This window comes from Meriones unguiculatus, chromosome 12 (genome assembly GCF_030254825.1).
Source record: "Meriones unguiculatus strain TT.TT164.6M chromosome 12, Bangor_MerUng_6.1, whole genome shotgun sequence".
In the NCBI taxonomy this organism is placed as follows: domain Eukaryota; kingdom Metazoa; phylum Chordata; class Mammalia; order Rodentia; family Muridae; genus Meriones; species Meriones unguiculatus.
In genome coordinates this window covers 28746115-28772564 of record NC_083360.1, presented here as the reverse complement: position 1 = coordinate 28772564, position 26450 = coordinate 28746115, and the positions used below count along the sequence as shown (strand labels likewise).

Genomic DNA, 26450 nt, shown 5'->3' with positions numbered 1-26450 from the left:
AATTCTCTGCTGCCCCCTGGTGGGCAGACGGGGAGGATCATCTGCTTCAGGAGGGCTTTGAAAGGCGGACAAGGCTCCTTGGTGTTCAGCAAGGTTATGTGGAGTGGACACCCTAGTTCCTGCCTGCAGTGTCTGTTTTGAAGGGGGACTTAGGGAGAATATAGAGTTCTGGGATACACAGGGGGTCCTCTCAGGCAGGTACTGTGAGGATGCAGGCTTGTGTCATATACACGAGAGAGCAGTGATAGCAAAGAGGCTGCCTTAGGCCCAGGCCACCTTTTGATAGACAAGGGGATGGAGGATTGAGGCAAGTGATTTGCCAAGGCCACACCATGAGAGCCAGCAGGAGATTTTGCCAACACCTGCTAGATTCAGTCCTCACTGAAGACAAGGTAGGGCTAGGCTGCAGTGGGTCCAGAAAATGGATGGGTCAGGGAGCTGGGAGGGGTGGAGCCTGCCACCACGGGCAGACCTATCATACACCTAGAAGATACCACAGTTGCTGAAAAATATTTACTACTGTTTGGTCCTTCAGTGATTCCCCCCCACCCCCAGAAAAAAGCTGCCTGCACCCCAAGAAGAGGAAGCGTCCCCTTGCACACGCCCCTTCTCAGGCTGTCAAGATGGGTGGCCAGAGGCCAGCCAGGGTGCCCTGCCACAGAAGCGCTGGGGCATCAGGTTGGTCCTGCGGAGGTTCAGTTCTGAGGCAAAGGTCCTGGCTTTCTGGTAGAAGAAGAGGGACATCTCGCGGTCCATGAGGAAGTGGTGGTAGATGGTGGCCAGGCGCGTGTAAATCTTCAGCTGAGCCTTCTTGTGGCCCAGGTCTACGGCCGCTGCCAGGGCCAGCTGGTAATAGCCGGCTGCATCAAAGGGGTCCTGTGGGTAGATGTTGTTTGACCGGGTTCAGTTGAGTCACTGAGTGGGGTGGGGAACACAGGGAGCATCCCCCAAGGGATACACAACACAGGGTCACTCTGATTCACCCTCCCATAATGGGCAGAGTGAGAAGTGGAAATACCTTGAGCGACCAAGGGCTACACTCTCCCAGGCTCACTCCCAAGCACACCCCCGTAATGGCTGACCCACAGGGACACCTCAGGATCCTATGAGGACATCCCATCTTGCCCTATCACAGTCACAGCCTCTTCCCAACAGGGCTGGAGCTCCCTAGTCCTTGGTTTTGGACACCTTTTATTGCTGTTGTTGGGTTTTGCTCTTTTTTAGTTTTTGGAGACAGGTTTTCTCTGTGTAGCCCTGGTTGATCTGGAACTCACTCTGTAGACCAGCCTGGCTGAGAGCTCAGAGATCCGCCTGCCTCTGCCTTCCTAGTGCTGGGATTAAAGGCAAACACCACCGCCACCCAGCTGGATACCATTTTTTAAAAGGTGTCCCAGCTAAGGGCACACCAGCTTGGGGGCTGGCTCAGAGCAGCTCCAAGCCCACCTCAAGTGTGATCCAGAAATCCAGGTGGCATTCCTCACTCTGGGTTCAAGACCACCCCTCCCTGGCTGACTCTGTGACATGAGGAAGTATGGGGGGTACCTGGTACCTCAGGATAGACGTTCTGAAGGAGACAGCACTCAGCTAGGTGGGAAGGACAGCCAAAGTGTGTGCGAATATGTACGTGTATGAATATGTACGTGTGTGGTGCTCGGATTCACATGTGTGCCTACAGCTGTGAGCAACAAGGACTCGGGCAGCCTGGCATCAGCGTACCCCTTCCTGAACCTCGGTTTCCCTCAATGTGAGGCAGGATGGTATCATCTCCAGCTGAGTAGGAAAGACAATGCCACAGAGTTACAGCACGGAATTGTGGAGGAAGGCTGACATCCTGGATGGGCTTCCTAGAGGAGGCACCGTGATGTGAGTCTCAGGGGTCAATGGTCATAAATGTCCTTGTCCCTTTATGTTCCTTTGGGGGATCACCACATCTGGGAAGGTCCCTAACCACTTTCCCATGCTGGTATACTGTACCCTGTGCCCTCTATTTGTCACATGAGAGGACCAAGCCTGACCAGCACAAGAGGTTAGCCCTGTCTGCTGAGCTCGCTGGCTTCTCACAGCCAGGCCTTGTTCTGGGAGAACGTGAGGCTCCCGTTGCCTCCACTGCTGGGAGGCAGACTCCACACTCAGGCAGAGCAGTGCCTCGACCCCAGGATGAGACCCTTCTTGCCCACCTTCAGTTCATAGAAGATGATGTCACCCAGCACCAGGTACACCTTCACATAGTACAGGGTCTCTTCATCGAACTCCAGGGGTGAGTTGCAGAGTGACAGAGCCTTGAGGAAGAAGTGCTCAGCCAGTTCTCCTTGGCCCAGCCGGTGGTGCAGGGTAGCTAGCCGGTGGTAGGCCACTCGCTCGTTCAGGCGGTCACCTGAGGGAGCGGGTGGGGGTGGGGGGCGAAACAGGTGTGAAAACACTGCCCAGTGGGGCAGGCAGGGCACAAGCCAATGAGGAGAGAGCTTGTAAATGCAGCTGTGTACAGTCACAGCCTTTGCCCCGGAAGCTCTAGCTAGTCGTTTCCCGTTCCCAGACTCATTTTCTCGCTGTAGAGGGAGCTAATGACAGCGGTTTCCCTTGCTTCTACTTGCAGATCTAGCAAAGCTGCAGGCTTGTGTGCCCACTTCATGCCTGCATGGAGCTGCCTGGGGTAGCTGCCTTGGTTGGTTAGGTCCATGATCTATGCATTCCCAGGCACGGGGCTCGAGGACTGGCTGTGGCTGCCACCTTGTATGCTCAGCGCAGTCCTTCACCTTAGGGAGCTATGCTCATCAGAGCCCTTTCCCCCGCAAACAGGCGACCTGCAACGGGTGGGCTCAAGCGCCAGTCCAAGGAGCCTGTCCCCAGCACTTTGAGTTCAGCTGCACACCTCCTGCAGGCCTGAGGGCCCAGCCAGCCCACTTGGAGCTCCTCCCAGGAGGAACACAGACACTCCCAGACAGTGTTCAGTGCTGGACAGAAAGTAGCCCGGAAGTAGGAAACCAAGTGCAGGCAGTGGGTAAGGACAGGAGAGGCGGCAAAGGGGCATGAGAGAGGTCAGCACACACAAGTTCACCCGAGTGGAAAGCAGGGCAAGCCGGCCAGCGTTTGGTCCAGCAAGAGAAAGGGGCAGAGGAAGCCTCCGTCCAAGCTTTGCTCTTCTTGAGTCCCTGCATGCCCTGTGCTTTGCTGTGGCTAGCCACTGCTGGCTCAGCAGAGCTGCTGTGGGCCTCAGCCAGCCTTCGCAGGAGATGGGAGAAGCTGAGTAATGTCTGCTCTGCAGACCTGGGGCTGGAGGCCTAGTAGGATGGGGTGCAGAGCTGGGTACCAGGCTGGGAACTCACCTAGAGTGATGCTGAGTGCTAGGGCCTCATGGGCGAACTCTAGGCCCTCCTGGGGTGTCTCCAGCGTGGACAGAAGGGCCACCAGCTTGTTGCACAGGCGCAGCTCTGCCTCTTGGTTTCCTACAGTCACAGCCAGGGGTAGTGCCCGGTCCTGTCCACATAGAGATGTTAGGCTTCTGCAGTGCCCAACTCGCAAAATGCCGCATGGGCCCACATGTGTGCAGTCTTCTCATAGGACAGTGGATGGTTCTGTCCTGACACCAGAGACAGGGATCCAAAAGCCAGCTACACTCCAAGAAAGAAGCTCTCTACCTCCAGGTGGGAAGCCTCTGCCAGCTGCACCTGTGTGAAGCGCACCTTACCTGCCCTAGGTGGCCACTCACCCGGTAGAAGGACACAGCTTTCTCCCGCTCCCAGGTCCCATTGAAGAAGATGTCCCCAGCTGCCTCAAACAGCTCCAGCCCCAGCTTGGGGTCCCCAGTATACAGGGCTGCATTCTGTGCCACCTGTAAGGACCAGAAGGGGCCATGCCTCTGAGATGTGTGCCCTCACACCTGGAAACATGAACCTCCCTTCTGCCCCTGTGGGCTTGTGGCTCTGAGGAGGGCAGCTTTCGGGACCTGAGAGCTAAGAAGCGTCAGTCCAGCTGCAGGCCCAGAGCCCAGCAGGTGCGGGCTGCCCAGGTGAGCAGGGAAGAGCTCAGATTGGCCTCTGGTCAGCCCACTTGTTCAAATCACAGCTCCCTGCCCCTACACCACCTGTGCTTTCACCACATCTTATTTCTTCCTGACCCAGCCATGCTCCCTTCTCTCCTATCAGTGCCACAGGACAGGGCCTAAGACTGTGGCTTCTCTGCTGTGTCCAGGTATGCCTTGCAATGTCTGGTACATAGTGGATACCCAACAAACATCTGCTCAGTGATGCGAGAATAAAGCTTATCCACTCTCTAGCGTCCAGATCGGACCTTGATATTCTCTTCCAGCAGGTGGCGCCAGCTCCCCACCCTGACTCAAAGCTGCTTGAGCTCAGACTCAGGGGCCTTCCCTGTGCTCTCTAAGCCCCGGGCTCCTTGATCCTAGATCTGCACCTCACAATGCTGTTCCTGTCCTCCTCATCTGTCCAGATCACACTGTGTCTGGGAAGCATCACAACTTCTATTATAAGCATGTTTTGAAGTCAATACACCACGAGCCGCTGAAGCAAGTCCTTCTGCGTATAAACTGAGTAGATACAGCATTCACACATCCACTGAGCACTTGCTATGTACCACACAGAACCCACCCTCTGCCCAGGGAGCTCAGAGAGGCTGGGCATTGAGGGAAGTTGAGGACACCAGGTCCCTGGGATACAGGAGGCATTCAACAGTGGTCCTCCACAGTGATGGATGGGTGAGAGGATGAGCAAGTATAGGCGGATGAGGGGATGGACGTGTGGCTGGCCGGATGGGCAAATGCACGTGTGGGTGAACAGGGAGATGCAATGAGTGGATGAGTAGGTGGGTGGTCGGAAGGATGGATAGATGGGTGAGTGAGCAGACAGGTAGATGAGTGGGTTGGTGAACAGGTGAGAGGACAGGTAAATGGGTTAGTGGGTAGTTAGATGGGTGGGTGGGTGTGGGTGAGTGGGTAGCTAAGTGGGTGGATGGGTGAGGGGAAGGTAGGTGAGTAGGTAGATGGGTGAGCGGAAGGTAGATGAACAGGTAGGAGCAGGGCAGGTGAGTGGGTAGTTAAGCGGGTCTGTGGCTGGTTAGGTGGGCAGATGGGTGGGTACGAGGTAAGTCAGTAGACAGGTAGATGAGCAGATGAGTGGGTAGTTAGGTGGGTCTATGGCTGGTTAGGTGGGTAGATGGGTAGGCACAAGGTAAGGCAGTAGACAGGTAGATGAGCAGGCGAGTGGGTAGTTAGGTGGGTCTATGGCTGGTTAGGTGGGTAGGTGAGCAGACGAGTGGGTAGTTAGGTGGGTCTATGGCTGGTTAGGTGGGTAGGTGAGCAGGTGAGTGGGTAGTTCGGTGGGTCTATGGCTGGTTAGGTGGGTAGATGAGCAGGCGAGTGGGTAGTTAGGTGGGTCTATGGCTGCTTAGGTGGGTAGGTGAGCAGGTGAGTGGGTAGTTAGGTGGGTTGGGTGGTGAGTACGAGTGAGCCAGTGCACCCTGCCAGCCCTGAGCTCACCTGGATGTACAAGTCCACCAGCTCATTCTGGCGCAGGATATAGTAGATCTTCCCTGCCTGCAGCCAGGCGCGTGCCTCCTTCTCCTTCTGCTGCAGGTCGATGAAAATCCCCAGGCTCCGTTTGGTGTAGTCCAGAGCAGACTTGTAGGCCCTGGGGTCAGACACAGGCATCGGAACACGATCTGCCGACAGAATGCTCTGGAAGGGCAGGACCTGAAGGAAACATCCTGCCTGCTCCCCCTCCCCCGAGCATGGAAAGACAAAGGGGGCTCTTCAGAGGGAAGACAGAAAGCTGTGTGTGAGGAACCCTCTATGTTCTGTCAACCCCAACACACTGGATCCAGCCAGTAATGGCTACTTTTACGTCAACTTGGCACAAGCTAGGGTCACGAGGGAAGAGGGAATCTCATTTGAGAAAATATTCCCAGCAGACTGGCCTGCAGTGTGTTTTCTTGATTGATGTGTGAGGGCCCCAGCTCATTGTTAGTGGAGCTATTTCTGGGCTGGTGGTTCTGGGCTCTGTAAGAAAGCAGGCTGAACAAGCCAGTTAGCAGCGCTCTGTGGCCTCTGCTCTAGCTCTTGCCTCCAGGTTCCTGCCATGTTTTGAGTTGCAACCCTGACTTTTCTTAGTTACAGGCGATGATATGGAAGTGTAAACTGAAATGAGCCCTTTCCGCCTCAAGTTGCTTTTGGTTATGGTGTTTTATCACAGCAACAGAAACCCCAAGACACAGCCTTTGCCTTTTCTAGACAGTAGGGAAACAGGCACAGGGCAGAATTCAGATTGTAGGCCAGGGCTTCTCAAACTTGAATATTTTGACGTGTCACAGAGGACTGCTCTCAGCAGCTGCTGTCCCTGATCCTAAGTCTCTGACCTGAGGCCTGGGCAGGGCTGAGCATCTTCAACAAGCTTCCAGGGAGATGGACAGCCACATATCCAAGAAGCCTTGCTCTAGGCCACGGGCCCGCTGCTCCTGCTCTGACTTCTGTGCTGGGAAAGGAGCCTTTCCTGTTTCCTCAGATGCACTTCCCTGCTCCAGTGTCCCAGCCTTAGGGGAAGTGTCACGTTGAGGAGTTTACCAACTTTCAGGCTGGCCAGAACTGCAGTGCAGAACTTCAGGTCTCAAATACAGCCTGAGAGCCAGCTCCAGGGAAGCTGACTCTGCCCTCTGTGGTGAGGGGCCTGGAGAGCATGTGGCCACCACCATCGTACATCTGGTGGGTGAATGACACCCAACTTGCCCTGGCCGCAGTCTGACAACTAAAGAGCAAGGACATGTAGGGGTCAGCTCACAGCAGCAACCATGGCATGGGTGGCTTCAAAATGCTTGTAGTGACGGCCCTTGTGTAACTGAGAGTGTGAGGATAGCAGGGTTAGTCCCCTCATGCTGGGACTCATATGTCATAAACAATGAATGAATGACCCCATGTCCTGGAGGGGGGCTCCCCAGGGTTTCTGTGGCCCCTACACTGCTGTTCTTACCGTTCGGTGCCCAGCGACAGGTAGAGCTGGCTGATGGCCTCCAGGAGCTGCCCCTCTAGCACCTTGTTATCGGTCCTGCGCGCCAGTGCCAGCTGGAACTCATGGTAGATGACGCATCGCACCTCGTTGGGCATGACCTTGCTGTAGAAGTGGCACAGCTTTTTCACAGCCTGTAACTGACCTGGGTAGGGACAGAGGGAGGATGTCACCCTCCTGGCTCCATCACCTTTGAGGCACCCCAGTGCCTGTGTGTGGTGGGGGTTCAAAGCCCCACTGTATGGCTACCTCTTCTTCACTTCCATGAGTCATGTCTTCAAAGATGGGGATACTGAGCCCAGAGCTAGGCTACATAGTCTGCAGAATAGCACACCATGAGGTTTCCATTAATTGACATACCAGGGAATCCCATAGATAGTGCTCATCCTGGGAAAATGGCAGCTCAATATATTTGAATACAGAGACAGTCCACAGTCAGCATCCTGCCTGGAGCCTGCCATGTAGAACAATGGCTTCTGCCTAGCTCAGGTAGCTCAGATAGCTCAGATAGCCTGTGAGCTATCTAGGAGGCCAGGTTCCAAACCATGGCTCACTGGGCTGCCCAAAAGTCAGGGCTGGGAGCCACGAGGCATCCCCAATTGTCAAGACAACCTGGAAATCACAGAGGCAGAAGAAAGGAAAGGAGGAAAAAAAAAATCCCAAACCTCAACTTCCGTCTTAATGAACTAAGATGGAAAGCGATGCCGGGGAGGGAGGAGGCGATAGAATGACAGTGGAGGAAACCCCCAAAGCCAAAGTCTGGTGCTTAGAAAACATCGACAGAATTATAAACCTTTCACCAGCCTGACCAAGGGAAAGAGGTTGCAGATTTCTAAAACCAGAAGGGGCGTGCTGCTGGCAGACTCATGGAAATGACGACCCGCCATGAAGAGTTGTCCATCGATGCATCAGACCCCATCCAGAAACACAATGCACCAACACTGGCTCAACAGTGACCTGGTCTATGGCCCTAGGGTCATCCCTTGGCCTCCCCGGGGGAGGATATGGCTTGGCCCTCTGCTGATACTGAGGTCTTACATCAGCAGGGATGGGCTGGTGGCTGTGTGGCCAGGTTCCTGAGGCTGTGGAAGTCTGGCCCCAGATCAAGGGTGTAACCTGGGGCTTCCTGGTCCCTTTCATGTTAGAATCTGTCCTGCCAAAGCCTTACCTGCTGGACCCTACACTCAATCCTTGGGGGATTTCCTTGGCTCCCTCCTCATAATCATGTCCATGAGACCTCAAGTGTGTGTTAGGTCTCTGCTGGAGAACAGACTCCAGCCAGACCCACCTACTCTCCATAGCCACGGTGAGTGCTCTATAGACTTGATGGCTCTCCATTCCTCTTGGGAAAAGGGGAAAACCATAGGCTGTGGTTCCTGATCACACTTAGCTCCACAGCTGAGTCATACCCCCAATACTGCAAGGTACTACAAGGTTCAGCTCCTCCAGCACTCCCTGCCTGGCTAACCTCTCCTCAGTCCTCTAGCCAAAGAAGCATTCCCCAGGCCACAACTGCCTCTGAACATGCTGATAACCCTCTCCAGGGTTGTTCTGGCTTGGCCACCTGTTTCCTGTCCAGCTCCAGGCCCCAGCAAGGACAACGTGGTCCCACCTGTGGGCCAGACCTGGATTATACTTTTACAAGGTCCCTGTGGGTGAATTTGATCTGCTCTGAGGCTCTGGCGAGCTCTATTTAGAAGCCCTGTGAAGTGTTCAGGACTGTAGAAGACAAAACTGGAGGCCCAGCTCCACAGGGTCCCAAACTTGTGTTAGCTCAGTCAGGCCCCAAATCTCAATGTCATGTCTAGGATGGTGTGTGTGGGGAGAGTGAGGGGAGGAATGGAGTACCTAGAGCAGTGGTTCTCAACCTTCCTGACACTGTGACCCTTTAATAACAGTTCCTTGTGTAGTGGTGACCCCCAAACATAAGATTATTTTTATTGTTCCTTCATAACTGTAATTTGCTACTGTTGTGAATCATAATGTAAATATCTATGTTTTCTGATGGTCTTAGGCAGGCCTGTGAGAAAGGTCATTCTACCTTCCCAAAGGGGTCGTGACCCACAGGTTGACAAGCACTGCCCTAGAGTAAGGCACCCTCCGCACACTTCCCGTTTGTCATTATGTCTGGCCCAGCACAGGAAGAGGTGAAGAGGTTTGTCTGCCTTGAAGGTGGTGGCGGCAAACATCTCCAGGTTTCTACAAGGTGGACCAACAGCCCCTGTCCCCTGCCTCCCACCCCAAGGTGCTCTGACTAAGGAATGACACGCTTTCTCGGAAGCCAGCATTACCCACGCAAACCCCAGGAGGTGAAGAAGGGCCACGGTGGTGGTACTTACTCTCCACGTGGTCCGTCTCCACAGACACCAGAAAGGCCCACTCGTAGTAGCACTTGGCCTGCTGGGGGAGGGCCCGGCGGGTACACAGTTGGCCCAGCCACAGGAGCACTTGGGTGAAGTCCCGGCCACACACACTGCTGGGCAGCTGGGAGAAGAGCCCCACAGCCTCTCGTAGGTAGTGCTGGGCCAAGCTGCGTGCACCAGCTTGCAGGCACAGGGCCCCAAAGTTAGCCAGGACTACCGCCTGGCTCTGCAGGTGGCCCAGGCTGTAAGCCATGTGCAGGGCTCGGAAGTAGCCTTCGGCAGCCTGCCGGGTCCTGCCCATCCTCTTCAGGGCCATGGCTACCATGTTGGTCATCACACATTCCTGGACCTTGTTGGCCATGGCCGAGTCTGAGATTAACTTCAGGATGTCCATGGCCACTAAGCTTTTCCCACAAAGCATGTGCAGCCAGGCAAGTGCCACCAATCGGTCCACGACAGGGTGGACCCCAGTTGCGGTGTCAGCTTCTGCAGCCTGAGACATGAAGGCGATGGCCTGGCTGTGCTGCTGGTGATGACAGTACAGTTGAGCCAGACTGGCAAAGAGAGGTCCACACAGTGCCTGACCCATGCCCGGAGCCAGAGAGGCCAATGCCTTCCTGAGGTAGTAAGCAATCTGGGAGGGAAGGCTGTGGCCTGTCCTCCTTTGGCTGTTTGGCCCAGGAGCATTCTGGAGTACCAGGTCCACACTCCTCAAGGAGCCAGCCAGCGTGCACCTAGTCCATCGTGAGGACACCCTGAGGCAGCTCAGCGCCAAATGGGGCAGGCACTTCCGGCCATAGATGTCTGCCAGGAGCAGGTAACAGTCTTCCGGCCACGAGGCCTGTGGGCTCCCCACATCCCTGTTAAGGCGAAGCAGTCTCTCCAGGTAGGGCAGTGCCTCCTCAGGCTGCTTGAGGTGAGTGTAGTGCCTGACCAGCAGAAAGCAGGCCCGGGCCTCGGCCTGTGGGCTGAGGCCACAGATGGCCCTGCGCAGCGCATACTTCAGGAGCTCAGTGTCTGCACTGCATGCGTGGCCGGGCGTTCCCAGAAGCAGCGCTGCGGCTTTGGGTGCAACCTGCACACACTTCTCCCCATTTTTCTGCTTCAGATACACAGTAGCAAGGCTGGCATACACCGCTGCCACTAGGGAGAGATCCCCAAAACTTCCATCCAGAGCCCCCAGTGCTTCTTCAAAGTATACCCGGGCCTGGGATAGCTTGAGCTTTCTGGCACACAGCCGCCCCAGCAGGAGGCAGAGCCTGGCCAGGGCCATGCTCAAATTGACTTTCTTGGCAATTCCTCGGGCCTGTGCCAAGCGTCCGGCCAGTTCCTCTTCATCATCAAAGCCACAGAGTGCAGTGCTCAGCCAAGGGAGTGAGACGTCATACAGGCTCCGGAAGTGGGTCTCATAACCAGGGGCATTCAGGACCTGCAGCAGTGAGTCCAGAGGCTCAGGGTCTGTCCAGTCATCCTCAGGATCCAGGCAGAAGGGGGGCTCCTCTGGTGAACTCACTCTGCTGGACACTCCCCCAAGTCTCCAGGATACCGGGTCTTCGGGGTGGTCGGGGCAGGCCTTGCACCGTTCTAGAATGTCCTTCACCATGTGCAGAGTCTCATGTGGTTCTGGGTTCAGGTGAGGCCGAGATATTCCTAGAAATCACAGGAGGCCAGGCTGGTCACCTGTGGGCCTGACTCCCACCCTGACCTGTGTGGTATCCCCCATCACTGTCCCCCACCTACTGTTCCCCCAGATGCACCCTCTTTTTGGATGATGCTTTCTGATTCCAGAGCACTGGAGGCTGATTCAGGGTCAGCCCTGATTCCTCTTGTCAACTTTCCTACCCAGCAGCCCCCAGACTTTTCAGAGACCCCGAGTGTTGGAGCACAGGGGTGGTTTGCAGATGGCTACTCATTAGAAATCTCAGAGAGCCACCTAACCATCTGGCCTACAGCGTCCGACCACAGGCGTGTGACTCTGCAGGCCCCTCAGACTCTAGAAGCCATGAAATCACTGATGGCCCGTTGGCACAACTAATCAGCAGGGGTCCAAAGGCCGCCTCATAAAATGAACACAGTTAAGCAGGGTATGGGGCACATAGCTCAGTGACAGATAGGATACCTAGCATGCATGTGGCCTGGGTTCAGTATTCCACAACACACACACACACACACACACACACACACACACACACACACACAGAGTGAAGGAAGGCAGACAAAACTAATGGCATCGAGAACAGGGCTGCCGTCACCCTTGGCTTCAGCCATATCGTGGAAAAGTGAGAGTCTCCTTGGGGAATGAGCCCAGGGAAGTAGTGTGGATTGGCTACCTAGCACAGTCTCCCACCACCTGCTAGCAGGACCTTGGCCTCAGCTGCTCACAGATCCAAAGCCAGCATCCTCCGTGGGGCATGGCAAGCAGACACGCATTTCCTACTAGAAAAACACAGGCCTGACGTGGAATTATTTGGAAGGAAATGAACGAAGGAAGACCCTGGGGCTCCTTCACTGGGGTTAAACAGCCTCTTTGCTTTCAGGTTTGAAAGTTAAATTCTGCTGTGCCGGAGGACACACGTTTGTTTCCCTGCACACATGGCAGCCCACAACCATCTTTAATTCCAGTTCCAGTGGGGATCCAAGGCCCTTTTCTGGCCTCCAGACACCAGGCACACATCTTACACCTACACACATGCAAACACTTATACACATAAAATAAAAGTAAATAATTCTTTTAAAAAAATACACTTCAGACAATCTGAAGCCAGGGGAGGTGGCACACACTTTTGGTCTTAGCAGGAGGAAGATCAAGTAAGTGTTCAAGATTCTCTTTTGCTACATAGCACGTCAGGCCAGCCTGAGACTGTCAGAAAATAAAAAAGATTCTGTTTACTATTCTGTAAAGCCTTACAGCAGACCCGAGCCTATTGGATTGGTTAAGAAATGCCCAGCCACAGAGGCCTTCCGCTATCTTCCTTCCTGGACAGATGAAGGAGACCTAGGGGCTTTGTCATGACCTGGGCAGAGGACTGGCCACCCAGGAGAAAGCTGCTCCGTCCTCAGTTGCCTGTGCTCACTGAGCCCAGGGCAGGAGGCCTGGGACCCATCCCAGTAATGCCAGACTCCTCCTGGCCCTCTTCCTTTAATCCCCGTTAAACTTAGACGGGTCCATTCCTGGGGAATAGCCCAGGGCCCTCAGGGGCTCACATTTCCAGATCCTTGCAGTGGAAGTTCTGGTGTCTTTTAAAACTCAAATGTCTTATATAAACATGTTTTTGTTTTAATCCCAGGTGCAGGATATGGATCTGCTTTAGACTGTACACAGCAGCAGACTAGTAGCCTCTCCCAGGCTCTGAGAGGAGCGTGATCTTTGCCAGCTAAAGATGGTTTAATTCTGAGGACTCTGAGAGGGTCTAAATGCCAGAGCCTGAAGAGAGGGGGCTCCGAGAAAAAAAGAGGCTGCTGCCCCTCCCTGCTGCTCCTCTGGTTGCTGTTGATGCAGTTTGATGAGAAGTTAAAGATAGCCTGAAATGAAGATTGGACCTGCCCCAAGGAACCCAAAGACCCTAACCAGCAGGAAGTAACTAAAGAGAACTACACTCTCTTTGTCCACTAACCTTTTTTCTCTCTTATCTAGTGTTGGGGTGCTGGAAGGGACTGGGGTAGAGAAAGGAGAAATCTATAGGAAACCCCAATAAAATAAAATAGATTAAAAAAATAAATGCCAACAGGTGGCACCCAGATGTAGGGCTTGGAATAATGGAAAAATCTGATTTCTAATGCCATAGAAGAGAGAGTGGGGTACAAAGGAATGGGTATGCTGTTTCAGGGTATGAGCAAAAGGTTTACTCCTGCCTCTGGATTCTCTCCTGCTTTGCTCCAAGAGGAGATTTTGTGTTTCTACTTAGTCTTCTTCCCATATTCCATTTCAAAAAAGGTTGGGAGAATGGTTGAATAATTGGAAAAGTTGCAACTGGATATGAAGGGATCAGAGAAACAAACAAAAAATGGGTGAAATAAGAAAACTAGAAGTGTCACTAAATTCTCCCATTTTTGAAAGGATTGCAGAGTTCACTATGCAATTAGAGAGTTTGCAGGTAGAGATAGAAGTGCTTAAAAAGGGAATAGAGTGGCTGGAAAAAGGAGAAGGAAAGGATTCAGACCTGGTAACTGAGGGCTGGAGTTTTCCACAACTGTCACCTCGCTCTGCTCCACACCATTTTGGTGTCCAGTTCCCATAGCTCCTGAGTGGGCTTGGGAGCCTAAAGGAGCAGAAGACTGTACAGGGCAAAAGGATTAAAGAGGAACAGCCCACTTCAAAAGAAAAGGTTGAACTTGAGCAAACTGAGCTGCCAGAGGGGAGCCTTGGGTTAAGAGATTACCACCGTAAGTTTTCCCAGTAGCCACCGAAAGCCTTAGGTATCAAAATGCTCACTGCTTCAACTGCAGTCATTTTGGTCATCTAAAAAATTATGACCAAGCTGCTAAAAAGCCTCAAAGTTCAAAATGACTGCTGCATTAACTCTAAGAAATATGGTACTTTCCACCAAAGAAGCCAAAGAGCCATGTGTGGCAACACAGGATTCTCGGCAAAACTGTCTACGCTTCTGAGGGTTTGTAAATACTGTGGGAAAAGACATCATTGGACTAGTGAATGCAGATCCAGGTGGGACCTACGAGGTAACCTCTTGCTGTTAGGAGGCAGTTTTGGAGTCCTAGCTTGAGGCTCGGCAGCAAAAAGGACGAGCTGTTCCAGACAGGAGCAGCTGAGAGTCATCAGGTTAGAAAAGAAACTACTGATTCAAAAAGTGTTTGGTTCGTTGATCATCTCCTTTTAAGAAAGCAACAAGTCTCATTCATATTAGAGGAACGGCCATCCTTTTAGACTAAAAGGTGAGGGAATGCAGTGGAACTTTTGGTGTCTTTAAAAACTCAGTTATGTCATGGAGACATGTTTTTGTCTTAATCCCAGATGTAGGATATGGGGCTGCTTTAGAGTGTCCACAGCAGCAGACTGTTTGCCTCTTGCAGGCTCTAGAGGGAAAGGGGTGCTTGAAAGAAGGAGGCAGCTGCTGCCCTCCTTGCTGCTGCTTGGTTCGTCCTGCTGCTGCTTTCTCTATTGATGCTTTGCTGGTTTGCTGGACTGTTGGATATCCCAACTAGAAAGATTGGACTTGCCCCAAGGAACTAATTCTAAAGAGGTCTACATTCCCTTTCCCCTCTAACCTTTCTTTCCTACCTAGTGTTTGAGGGGTTGGAAGGGAGGTAGAAGTATAAGAACCCAAATAAAATAGATAAAAGTTCACCGACAGATCCCCTTTTTAGACCCTCTGGGGAATGAGATAGCTTCCCAGGAAGAGTGGTAAAAAGGGCATTTTCAGACAGGCCCCAAGAGGGAGGGAAGATTAAGTTGGAGAAAGGTGCTTTCCAGCCCCTAAATCCAACTGCTTCACTCTCTTTGCAGTGAGGCCAGGCCCACTATGGGAAATCTGGATAGCATTTGTTCTCAAAAGGTAACCCACAGGAGTGTGGGCTGGAGCAGAGGAAGGAAGGCCCTGCCAAGGCTACGCATCTACCGGAAGAGATCTAGGTTCCCAAGGTTCCCCTATTCCACAAGTGCAATAGGGAAGCTCCAGACCACCCATCACCCCCCCCACACACACACACACCCTGCAGAGGCATGGTATTGATGGCCAATGCCCATGGTACCCAGCGCTGCTGCCTGTCCTGTGTTCACAGCTGTTACCTGAGACTCAGCCATGAGCAGAGGACCTAAGCCACAGGGCAGTACCTACCTGGTTGCTCCAGATGCTCACCCTCAGCTTCTTCTAACCAGTCTAGGAAAGGAAAAAGAGAAGCAGTCACTCCTCCACCTGGGCCCTGCCTCACGTGGCCAAGTGAATGCAAGCTCTGTAGTCACCAGCACCTACAACAACCAGAGCCAGAGAATCTGTGTTCTCAGATGTCTCCAGGCTAGGATGTCTACCTCTGGTGCCCTCCATACTAAGGGAGACTCTCATCTGTGTCAGCTCTGTGGCAAGCAGCAGCACAGACGGCAAGCAGCAGAACAAACTGGGCTGAGTCCCCTCTGCTGGTTGCTCCTTCACCCATGGTACCACTCAAGCCTCCTTCCCACCTCCTTGGGTTGGCACTAACTGCCTGCTGGATTGCCATAGCAACCAAATGAGGAAAAGATGAAGAAGATGGAAGACATGTAGAGAATGGGAACTTATGAGAGCAGGCAGAGCTTTGAGGCATGTTGTGGGGAGAGGAACTGCATTGCCTTTGGTCATTCTGGTCCTGGGATTCTAGAGGCCAAGTGGCCCAGGCTAACCAACAGCCATGGAGCCAATTCTACCTGGAGCTGGGAAAAGTGATTCTGACCAGCATAGGCAGAGGGGCCAGCCCCATGAACTGGAAAGGGTGCTGGCCATATCACAATGAGGACCTCAGGTTTCCCTGTCCTTGGAAGCTGAGGGCCCAGGGTGTCTGTATCTAGTGCTTCGAGATAGTGCAGATAGGCTCCCTCAGCAGCCAGAGCCTTGGGGCTGCCTTCTTGTATCACCAATCTTGATGTCTTTGGATTCTGAGCCTGGTTGTCTGTACCCAACCCTGAAGGGGGATGGATAGTTGAAAAGAGTGGGGAAGAGAGGTCCCCTGGGGAGCCTGGAAAGAACCAGAAGCGTCTGACCAGAAGTATCTTGGGACTAAGTACATCAACCCACACTGGCAGGGAGGACAGAGTGTGACAGTCACATGCGGCCTTGACTAGCCCACTGGGCTCCACCCAGTTGCAAAGCATTTGGCCCATGCCCTGTAGCCCAGTTCCTGATCTTCCAGGAATCTGCTCAGAGTGTTGGAAAGACTCTACGTTAATATGACTCAGCTAGCACAGTCTTGTTATCTCCACAGCTCACAGAACGACCAGAGATGCCACTCCCTCCCCACACCTACCCAGGCTGCATGTGGTACACACATCTGTGCCAGATGTCCTGCTCAGGAGCCGCCGGGCATCCTCATCGGAGAAGCGACCCTCACTACTAAAGAATGACCTTTCGTCTTCACTGAGGAAAATCGCACTTTCCAGGCTGTGAAGACAAAAAAACAAACAAGAACACCTTATTTAGAAGAACTAACTCTTTCAAATCCCAGGACATCCGGGATGGGTGGGCAAAATGGAGTCTGGCCAAGACGTGTTCAGGTTAACTGAGTTTACTGTCGTTCCAGAACTCTGGAAGACAGCCACCGGTCAGCCAAGTCTGTCCTGCCTCTTGTGTGAGCCAGGTGGCTCTGTCCATTGCCTTGCCTTGCTCCTATTTCACAGAGGACACTGCCTCATGGGAACTGTGTTCTCTTTTGTAGGATGGAGATGTCCAGATTCAGGAATCATGATCAGCAAACAATTATCTCTACAGCTGACCTTGTGGTTTTGTCTTTTTTTTTTTTTTTCTTTTTTTTTTGACAAACTTACACAGTAAGACCCGGTTCTTCTCCCTCATTTGATGGCTGGCCCCGCTCAACCTCAGTGAAGACAAATACATATAAATAAAGCCTGCCCGTGAGAGTACCCTTGCTGAGGCCGGGGTTAAGAAAGACTATAAGTGGGCTGGAGAAACAGCCCAGAAGTCAAGAGTACTTGTTACTCTTGTAGATCTGAGTTTGGTTCCCAGACACAACCATCTACTCCAGGTCTAGGGAATCTGGTGCTCTCTTCTGCCCTCCACAGACATCGAACACCCATTTGGCACACAGACCAAACATTCATACACATAAAATATTTTTTTTAGATATTTAGATTATAAAGGTCCTGGGAAGGTGAATGCCAGGCAGATTCTCAAGCCTCACTGAACTGTCCCCTGTGAAACAACTATTCTTCCCAGAGTACCCAACACAAGGACATGGCTCATGTAGCCATAAAGTCAGGCAGAGGAGACAGGGAAGAAGAGCGAGGGAGGAGGCAGTTTTACTTATGAGAGCAAGTCAGCAGGGCAATGTAAAACTTTAAATGCATCTTACACAAGGAAGAAAACACAGCACGGCTCTCGGCCTCTGACGAGGAGCGGCAGCGTCAGAAAGAGAAGAGAGGAAAAGGCAGACGGAAGGTGCTTATGGTGGAGCAGTGAGCGTGAACCGCACTCTGGAGCTATCTTTAGCTGTGAACAGCATGGTGGTGATGTGACTGTCTTGATTTTTGACACCTGCCCTGGGTCCTACTTGAAATCCTGGCTTCATGAGCCTCTACTGCAAGGGGGTAGAAGATCTTGACTTGTAGAACTTATTCCCAAAGGGTCTGAAGAGAGAAAGTGATCTGCCATCAGCAGATGAGGGATGGGATGTTGCTGTCTTCCACCTTCTCTGCAAGTCTGAGATAGCATCAGGAGAGTAAAAAACCGCTGGGCTGTTTCCAAGCTCCAGTTCAGGGCAGGAGAGATACCAGTAATAGAGTAATAGAGAAGTGGGTACAGTCCTTTGCTGTGAAACATGATGCTGCCACCCCTGCTCTCTGGGGAGATAGGGGAGAAAGGACCAGAACCCAGCCCTGACTTTTGTTAAGTGCGGAACTGTCGAAGACACAACAATCCCACATCTGCCAAAAGGCCCAGGAACAGAGGAAGCATTCCTTGTAGAGCTGTGCCAACTCTGTAATGAGAGACCTCAAGACACAAGCCACGAGCCACACTGTTTCAAGAAACCAGATGACAGCTGAGTTAATGAGGTTATCATGTGACGTTGCACAATACAGGAAGGGAGAACCCAGAATTCTGTCACTGGAGACGGGGAGAGTCTGTGGAGCTTTCCCACAAGGGGTGTGAACAGACTGTGCTGTCATCCTGTGTGCATGCTGACGTTTTGATGGGGTACCAGGGAATGCTACTCTAAGTACGAGCAGCACGCAGGTCCAGCCAGTGTCCGCCTGCTCTGTCAGGTGGGATGCTTTGAGTCAGGAGACAGAAGGGAGAGGACTCGTACTGATGGCAGCAGCTTCAGAGATTGCATATGAGAGTTGCCTACGGCATCCAGTCCCCAGCAAGGCCACTGAAACACGGCCAGTTTGAGGGAGGCATGGCTATAGAGGAGACAGTAGTAGAGGACAGGGTTTTCGTCATACAGCTGTGTCTCCAGGCTCCTTGGCTGAGGTCTTAACCAGGCCAAGTCCAGAGAAACCAGGAGCTGGCCAAGGGTAGGCTCAGCTAGACTCTCTGGCCACTCCCCAAACTTGGCCCACCCACCATTACCCAAGGCTATAGAGAGTTAGCTCAGAGATGACCAGAGCGCTCCCGTGGAGGGTCCCTTACCTGGAGCAGGTGCAGATAGGGCTCTCTCAGAGACAGAACAGGGCTGGGGTGGGGGTTAGTGGTTATGGAAGGGATTTCACCAGAGAACCAGGTGACAGTGAAGGGTCACCCACACTGTTCAGAGCCAAGAAAGGTGAGCTGTCTTGCAGCTGGCCTCAGGGGACCTGAAGGCAAGTGAGATCTGAGGCCATGAAGGCAGGTCCAGAAGCTTCACAGGCCTTTATATGTTGAAGGGAAGACACGGAGAACATTCAAGCTGTCCGTCCCCCTGGAACCTGGGAAGCCACTGGTTCTGGAAATTGGGTCTCTGTGGCTGTTACTAGCTAAGCTGGGGCAGAGAGGAGCTGGCTGGATGCACAGTATGGCAGCAAGTGTCTCACAAGAGGAAACAGAGATGAGAGAGGAACCACCAGGAACTTGAATGATTCAGCCAGAAGCCAGAGAGGAGCTGGCCAGTGGGAGCGAGGCTCAGTAAGAAGATGCACCCCTGAGAGCCACAGCAGCTTAGCTGCTGTACTTCGGGCCTCAGGCTCCCACCATGGAAGTGACACCCAGCCTGTGGCACTTTTCACCAAAGCCTGCAGAACTGAACTGTGGATGGGTACACTGGCCAGTCACACAGTGCCCTCTGGTGGCACCCTGGAAGGGCCAAATCAAGTCCAGTGGAAGAGGGAAGGGAGGCTAACGGAGGGTGGCAAGGTCTCCGCAGGAGCAGTGTGGGGTTCAGGAAAGGGGCCTCTGCCACTCACTCAGATGCCGAGCCCTGCATGCTGACGAGGCCAGTCCTCACAAAGCCCACCTGGCCAGAGGCCACGTGCCGGCCCACACACCAGGGCAGGCCAGGCACCTGGGCACCGATGATCTCGATGACATCACCAACTCGGAAGGACATCTCTTCGGGTCCCGAACCCTGGAAGTCAGCTTCTGCAGAGGTCAGGCCAAAGCCTGCAGGAAGAAGGCCATGTGGTCAGAGCTGAGGCCCTGTGGGCAGCCAGAGCAGCCCTCAGGCACATGCTGGTGTCCCTGACTGCATGGCAGAGGTGTGGTGAAATGAAAGCAGAAGGGGCGTTTGGATCCTCATACCAGATGGGCCAGTGAGGCTCAGACACCGCCGAACTGCCCTGGGTCACCAGCCTCCAGGCACAGGCCTCTGCCTTATGCAGCTGAGACCTTTGGCCCTCCCATCACTCACAGGGCTCTGTATGTGCATGTAGCAGATACAGGGGCCATCCAAACACTAGCTTGTTCCACAAGGGGCAGAGAAATCTGCCTCTTCCCTCTCCCCTCCCCCTTCCTCTGAGCTAAAGGGTAGCCTGTAGGAACGGCAACTCACAGGGAAGTCCCAGGACAAGGTCAGAGGGCCTAGCCATCCTCTATCCTGTTCCACAGATTCTACCCGAGTCCAGCCAGTCAGCCAGCCAAGCCTCAGAGCTCCCAAATGAACCAGTCTCAATGAGGTTTTCTGTGATGTCACATTCCTGGGCTGTGAGAAAAGTCCCAGCCCATTTCCTCAGGTGGTAGGCAATTTAGTTGGGCCCTGAACCACTCTGAGCTTTAGACAATCCAAAGTATATAGAAGGGTTTCTGGCCTCTTCTCCTGGCTTAGGAAACGTTCAGGACAAATGCAGAAACTTCCAGAATACCGGTCCCTGACACCTTCTTCAGCTGCTTCTCCCCCAGGAAGGCAAATCTGACACTCACCCATCAGTTGGGCATCAGGTGACCCTGGTCCACCCATGGATTCATCAACGGGATCCCATGGGACCCTGAGAGTCCACCTGGAGAAGGGAAAGAGATCTATGCTGTGGAGTCTCGGATGGGGAACACGTGTAGACTGCGCAAGAGCAACAGCCCCTGTGGACACTCACAAATCACACACCTCCTTCAACATACCCGCCCAGGTATGCGGCCCTAAGGTTGGTGTTTGTGGTGCTGCCCCTAGCTGGGTGCCTCACCCTAAGAGTTACTGCCATCCTTGCTACCATGGGCCCTAAAAATCCCACTTCACCCAACCCCGCAAAACACTTGCCCTGACACTCTCTTGGAGCAACTGAGGCCAACAGAGTGTGAAGGCCTGCAGCCCAGGCAAGGGCCTGGATTTCAATTCTGGCTTTCCTGGATTTTCATCTGCTGTGTGGTTTGCTTTGGGCCTCAGCTTCTCCAGAAACCTTGACTGAGGCTGACACAGAAGGGCACACTCTGAGTGTTCCAGGGAGAAACTCCTTCCTCTCCCCAAGGAAAGACCTCCTGTCACAGCTGTCCCTTCAAGGGCATGGTAACTCAGGAGATGGGGGCTTCTCCTTAGCTTTGCTGGCCAGGAAGCTCCTGGCAAGCTTGACCTCCAGGCACTGAAGTGAACAGGGCCTTCCATGTTCCTGTCCTCGGAACCTCTGGCTTTACCTTCCTTTAGTCTATATTCTTGCAGATTTCTGTGTCTGTGCCTTGAATGTGACCCTCAAATGCTCTCCAGAGTGAGCATGACAAGCAGCATGTGCTACCTTCACCTCTTCCTTCTCCTTCTGGCCAGTATTGCCTAGGAGACGCCATTGTTCCTCCAAGCAGGCAGCTGCCTGAGCACACTTCCAGCTACACTATAGGGAGCAGCAGGAGGGCCTGGAGTGGTCTGCCACCTGCCTGTCTCATGGGTCTCTCTGTACACCCAGATCCTACAGATGGAGTAATGTCTATGGACCCCACACCACCCGGGGCCTCAGGATGGATGGAGATTCCAGCTTGGTACATACTGATGAAATGGAGTCAAGAGCTCTGGCTCAGTCCCTGCTGCTTCCACCTTGGAGGATGTGCTGGGCGTCAGGGGCGAGGAGTCTGTTTCCAGGACTGGCACTCCAAGAGGGAGCCCTGAGGCCTGCCTGAGGGCCTGTGGGCCCTTCCCTGCACCTTGGGGTCCCATCATCATTCTCACGCAGTGGTCGGGACACAGAACAAAGAAGGGCCCTTTGAAAGGACAGAGATGATCATCAGGGTGACCAGCAGGGCAGTCATTGCTCTGTCAAACAGGAAAGCTGCCAGGCCCAGCCCCAAGAGCCACAGTGAGGAGAACAGGGCCCCTGCATTAGCCCACTCCACCCTCTTCTTCCCTGGGCCTTCATCACTGAAGGCCCAAAGGAGGTCTTAGCCTCACCTCAACTGATGCTGTGAGGTAGACTAAGACTCACTTTCCCACCTGCAATATTCAGGTATAGACATGAGGTTCCTTTGCTCCTTTGTGCTTGAATGGTTACCAAGGAACCCAGCCTCATCTGGGTGTCCACTCATGGCCAGGGAGGTAAAGTAGCCCTGAGGTTCCTTCCTGGGGACTCAAGGCTCTCCCTCTATGAGGCCAACAAGCTCGAATCGGGATTAAGAGGCCCTAGACAAACCCTTTCTCGCCATCTTCCTCACATCTCACCTTTTGGGGCTAATGTCTTCAGGATGGCACAGTCCCCTACTGATGCACAGACATTTTTTAACCAGTGACAATGCGTAGGGCATCTTATGCTATATCATGCCTCCCACCCAAGACCCTGCTGTGTCTAGAGCTGTCCCCCACAGTGTCCCCAGCCCAAGGTCACCGTTGCTGCCCACCTTCCTGGGCGAGGAGGCTCTTGTGTGTCTGCTTCAATGCATCCTTGTTTACATACATGAGAATGGCCGTCTCTTCCTCTTCACTGGGTGAGAGCAGCCAGAAGGTCTGGTCCACCAGCAGGTTCTCCAGGCAGTGGTGCGTGAAGCCTGCAAGGTTAGGCTTGTCACTGACAGGCTCCGGGAGGAGCGGGGGATCCCAAGACCTCAAACACCAGACCTGGAGAGGATTCTGAGAATTTCCCAGCACCTCCACCCCCAGTGGGGACCCATCTCACTGTCCTGGTGGGGAGGGTGACAAATGCCCACACACTACATCATCTGGCCCTGTTGTGCTTTGGGATTCAGAGATGTCAAGGGTGCAGAGCCTTGCAGGCACACTGTGATGCCCATGCCCCAGTGTCACAGCCAGTACCCTCCACGCCCATTTCCATCAATGCTGCAGGTCCGCCGGACACTGGGTGTCACCGCCTGCATAGGGACTGTCCCTTTATCAAGTACTGCTTAGCTGAAAGGCATAGCCTTACTCCCTTTGTAAAGGTAGGGAAAATGAGCCAGGCATGGTGGTGCACACCTTTAATCCCAGCACTGAGGGAGGCAGAGGCAGGTGGATCACTGTGAGTTTGAGGCCAGCCTAGTCTACAAAGCAAGTCCAGGACAGCCAAGGCTACACAGAGAAACCCTGTCTTAAAGGAAAACAAAACAAAACTTAGGTCAAATGCTGAGAGAACCCCTCATTTACAGCAAGTGTGGTGGGTACTGAGAATAGAAACTACAAGGGCTGCTTCTGCTGTTTCCTGGGTGGCACAGTCCCCTCCTGGTGCTTAGAAGGTGGACAAAGGACAAGCTGACTGAGCAATGAACCAACTTGTGGTGGCTCCTCCCCTGCCTGCCTGGAGTGCTGAGAAACGGTGGCTTAGTGGCCTCTACGGAGACAGCATGGCCACAGCTGTGAGTGTGTCATTGTCATCTACAAAGTCTTACAGGCCACACTGAAAAAAACAGCTGCACAACTGTTTTTCTTAAGATCTCATGGTTTTTGGTTTGGTTTGGTTTTTTTTTAAGACAGGGTTTCTCTGTGTAGCCCTGGCAGTACTGGAACTTGCTCTGAACACCAGGCTGGTCTTGAACTCAAAGACTCACCTGCCTCTGCTTCCTGAGTGCTGGGATTAAAAGATGTGCTACCACCTCCTGGCTAAGATCCCATGTTTTAAGTAAACTTAAGAATCTGTGTTGGCCCACATTCTAACAGACTACAGGTTAGACAGGCCTGGAAGCAGGCCAAGACAGCAGGCATACCAGGGTGTACTCAGGTGCAAGAGTCCAGCCTCTGAGAAATGCAGAGAGAGGCCACAAAGCTCAGTGCCATATCCTGCAGCAACCCCCTGGCCATCCCTGTTTTTTTGTTTTTTGTTTTTTTCCTGTTTTTTTTTCTGGAGTCTAGGTTGATGTAATACCGGTTTCCTCCAAAGGGGCGCCACAACCCACCGTGGGAAGGCGGCTGTCTTACCAAGAGCATGGTAGGTTGAAAACTTCCATATTTCTTCAAAAGTCTTAAATGTCACCACGATCCGGTCCTGGTCACTGTGGATGGACAGCAGCCTGGCTGATAGCTCCTGAAGAGGAAGAGACAGTAAGTGACAGTAGTCCCCATGGCCTCAGTGCATCCAGCCATTAGAGAACAGGTGTGTGGAGGGAACTTGCAGAATGGCCCTGGTTGAGGGTGGCAAGCACAGGACTCATCCCCTTACATTTCAAAAACAATTCATTATTGTTATCTGCCTGACAGGGAAAAAAAAAAACAAAAAACAAGGCTACTTCTTATTTAAAGCTTACTTCCTGGGTTGAAGAGAGGAAACAGAATTGGAGCCTACCCCATAGATGTCCTCTGAAAGACTCCATCCAGCAGGGGATGAAGGCAGATGCTGAGACTCACAGACAAACTTTGGACAGAGAACAGAGAGTCTCATGGAAGAGTCGGGGGATAGCATGTCCAGAGGGGACAGGAGCTCCACAAGAAGACCAATAGAGCCAACAAATCTGGGCCCGGGGGGTGGGGCCAGCAGAGGCTGATGCACCAGCCAAGGACCATGCATGGAGAAGACCTAGGCCGCCTGCTCAGATGTAGTCGATTGACATCTCAGTCTCCATGTGGGTGTCCTAGTAAGGAAAGCAGGAGTTGACTCTGACATGGACTCTGTCGCCTGCTCTTTGATCACTTCCTCATGGTGGGGCGGCCTGGCCAGACCACAGAGGAAGAGGGTACAGGCAGTCCGGGTGAGACTGGTTAGGCTCGGGTCAGGTGGTAGGGGAGGAGGGCTCCCCCTTTCTGAGGACTAGGGCAGGGGAAGGTGTGGGAAGAGGGAGGGAGGGTGAGACTTGGGAGGAGACGAGTGAGAAGACTTATGATCCGGATAGGATCCACACCTGGAGCCAGCAGCTTGAGGGCCAAAGCCTACACTAGGGGCTTGGTGTGGGTTATCTGATACAGCGGCTCACTGGAGACAATATTCTAAGCGTTTCCAGTGTGTAGCTAAGGAAGCGGCTTCACACAGGCCAGGCAAACACCCGAGGCCAGTACATTCTGCCCCAAGTCTGTGATGATGACACAAAGGCCTCTGGCACCTTAAAAGGTGGCAGACGGGAACGGGGCCCTGCCCTGTCCCTCACTGTCCTCTGAGTGACTCTTCCAGCTTTACCACCTTCCTCTTCTGTCCTTGCTGTGAAGGGAGGTGTCCCCACTTGCTCCCCAGGCCCCTGAGGGCTGACTCACTCCAAGCACTCGGGCCACTTCCCGGCTGTCATTCTCCAGCAGGCGGAGACGGTTCCTCAGGGCCTGCTGTAGGCTGGGGCTCCGCAATCCACTCTTCCGCCTCACGGCCAACAGTTGCAGGGTCAGGTCTGGAGGAGCAGGAGTAGGGTCAGGCAGCTTGTCAGGCTCTGATGGGGAAAATGCTCCCCAACAGCTTCCAGCCCTCAACAGAGAGGCATATAATCCAACAAAGTTCACGATGCCTACAAAGGCATGGATAGCTATTTCCTCAACTCTTTGTGTTATCCAACAGAGGATGGATACTGTTTACCTCTCCAGCCTCAGTTTCCCTAGCTGTGCCTTCCTTGCACAGGAAGGGGATTCATGTTCCATCCCACTCATGGACCAGCAGAGAGCACTGATTCAGCAAGGGTCCCTCCGTAACTGTTAACCTTTTACCTCTCACCCCCGACAACCCAGATTCAGATGTGGGTTCAAGTCAAACAACCACCACGGGCATGCCAGACACTCTGAAGCTTCCATACTGACCTTCGGAAGGACCCCACCCCCACACCTTATCAATGTACCACCAGTCCCCACACCCTTTCCCTTGCCCACCCTTAAGATGCCTTGGCCGGGGAGCGGCAGCTGAGCAGCAGCTAGCTGGTTCTGATCTCCACACAGCCAGAACCTCGCATGCTATGACCTGGCCTGGCTCCCAGCACTGTAGGGTAGCACACTCTGGTGGGTCTTTCTTTATGGTGGATAACCCATTTGTCTGCACATCCCATGCAGGGGCCACCAGCCATTTGGGGCTGCAGGGCTCTTGAGAGCTTCCCAGTGTGGCTGAGGTGCTAGTGTTTTTAAATGTCCCCGTAAATTTGAAGACCAGTTGTCCACGTGATCTGTGTCTCTAGCCCTAGAAAAATAAAATCTGTTGCTCCTACATGGTCCTCTCTGATGCTTCAAGACATCAAGACATCAGCCTTGCCCCAGGTCCTCTTCCATATCAGGTCCTCGCTGACTGCCTGCCACATTGTCCAGCTCCTAACTTGGGACTGGCTTCCATCCCCTTGCAACCATCTCCTCTAATGCCTCTTGTCCCAGAATCCAGGCTTCTGAGCAGCCAATTTGTCTGTGCCAGTGTCTGGAAACGCTAAGAGAATTGGACCCTTAGCCCTCAAGGTCAAAGTGAAACTGTCAGTCACTGGCAGCAGCCTTTTCAGGGGCTATTCATAGAGGACACCAAGGGTGGAGGAGAGAAAGAGAAAAGGAAGGAGATGATGGCTCCCCCGTCCTTGGGACAATTCGAAAGCATCTGCCTGCAAGCGGCCCCGGGGGTTCTGATTTCAACATTCTCACCCAAGGTTGAGGAGCTCCAGAGGCTGAGCAGTATGGACGCTTCTAGAATTTCACATTTCACAAGGATCCTGAGCCATGGTTGCTTCTG

General features: G+C 53.2%; 1 protein-coding gene across 3 annotated transcripts in view; it reads right to left on the bottom strand.

The window, feature by feature from the left end:
- Window positions 1–499: 499 nt before the first annotated feature.
- Window positions 500–26450, bottom strand: part of Sh3tc1 (SH3 domain and tetratricopeptide repeats 1) — a 42220-nt gene continuing 16269 nt past the window's right edge. For 2 of the 3 annotated variants that reach the window (XM_021654912.2, XM_021654911.2), the window contains exons 4-18: window positions 25022–25149; window positions 23759–23864; window positions 22252–22398; window positions 21411–21621; window positions 20368–20444; window positions 19416–19611; window positions 16325–16458; window positions 15166–15207; window positions 9350–11023; window positions 6975–7155; window positions 5492–5642; window positions 3707–3829; window positions 3324–3474; window positions 2178–2374; window positions 500–876 (exon numbers count right to left, since the gene is read on the bottom strand). In XM_021654912.2, the coding sequence (XP_021510587.1) occupies window positions 619–876; window positions 2178–2374; window positions 3324–3474; window positions 3707–3829; window positions 5492–5642; window positions 6975–7155; window positions 9350–11023; window positions 15166–15207; window positions 16325–16458; window positions 19416–19611; window positions 20368–20444; window positions 21411–21621; window positions 22252–22398; window positions 23759–23864; window positions 25022–25149 (3776 nt within the window). In that variant the 3' untranslated portion in view covers window positions 500–618. Of the gene's footprint in view, window positions 877–2177; window positions 2375–3323; window positions 3475–3706; window positions 3830–5491; window positions 5643–6974; window positions 7156–9349; window positions 11024–15165; window positions 15208–16324; window positions 16459–19415; window positions 19612–20367; window positions 20445–21410; window positions 21622–22251; window positions 22399–23758; window positions 23865–25021; window positions 25150–26450 lie in introns of those variants that run through there. The other variant, XM_021654914.2, reaches the window with a different exon arrangement.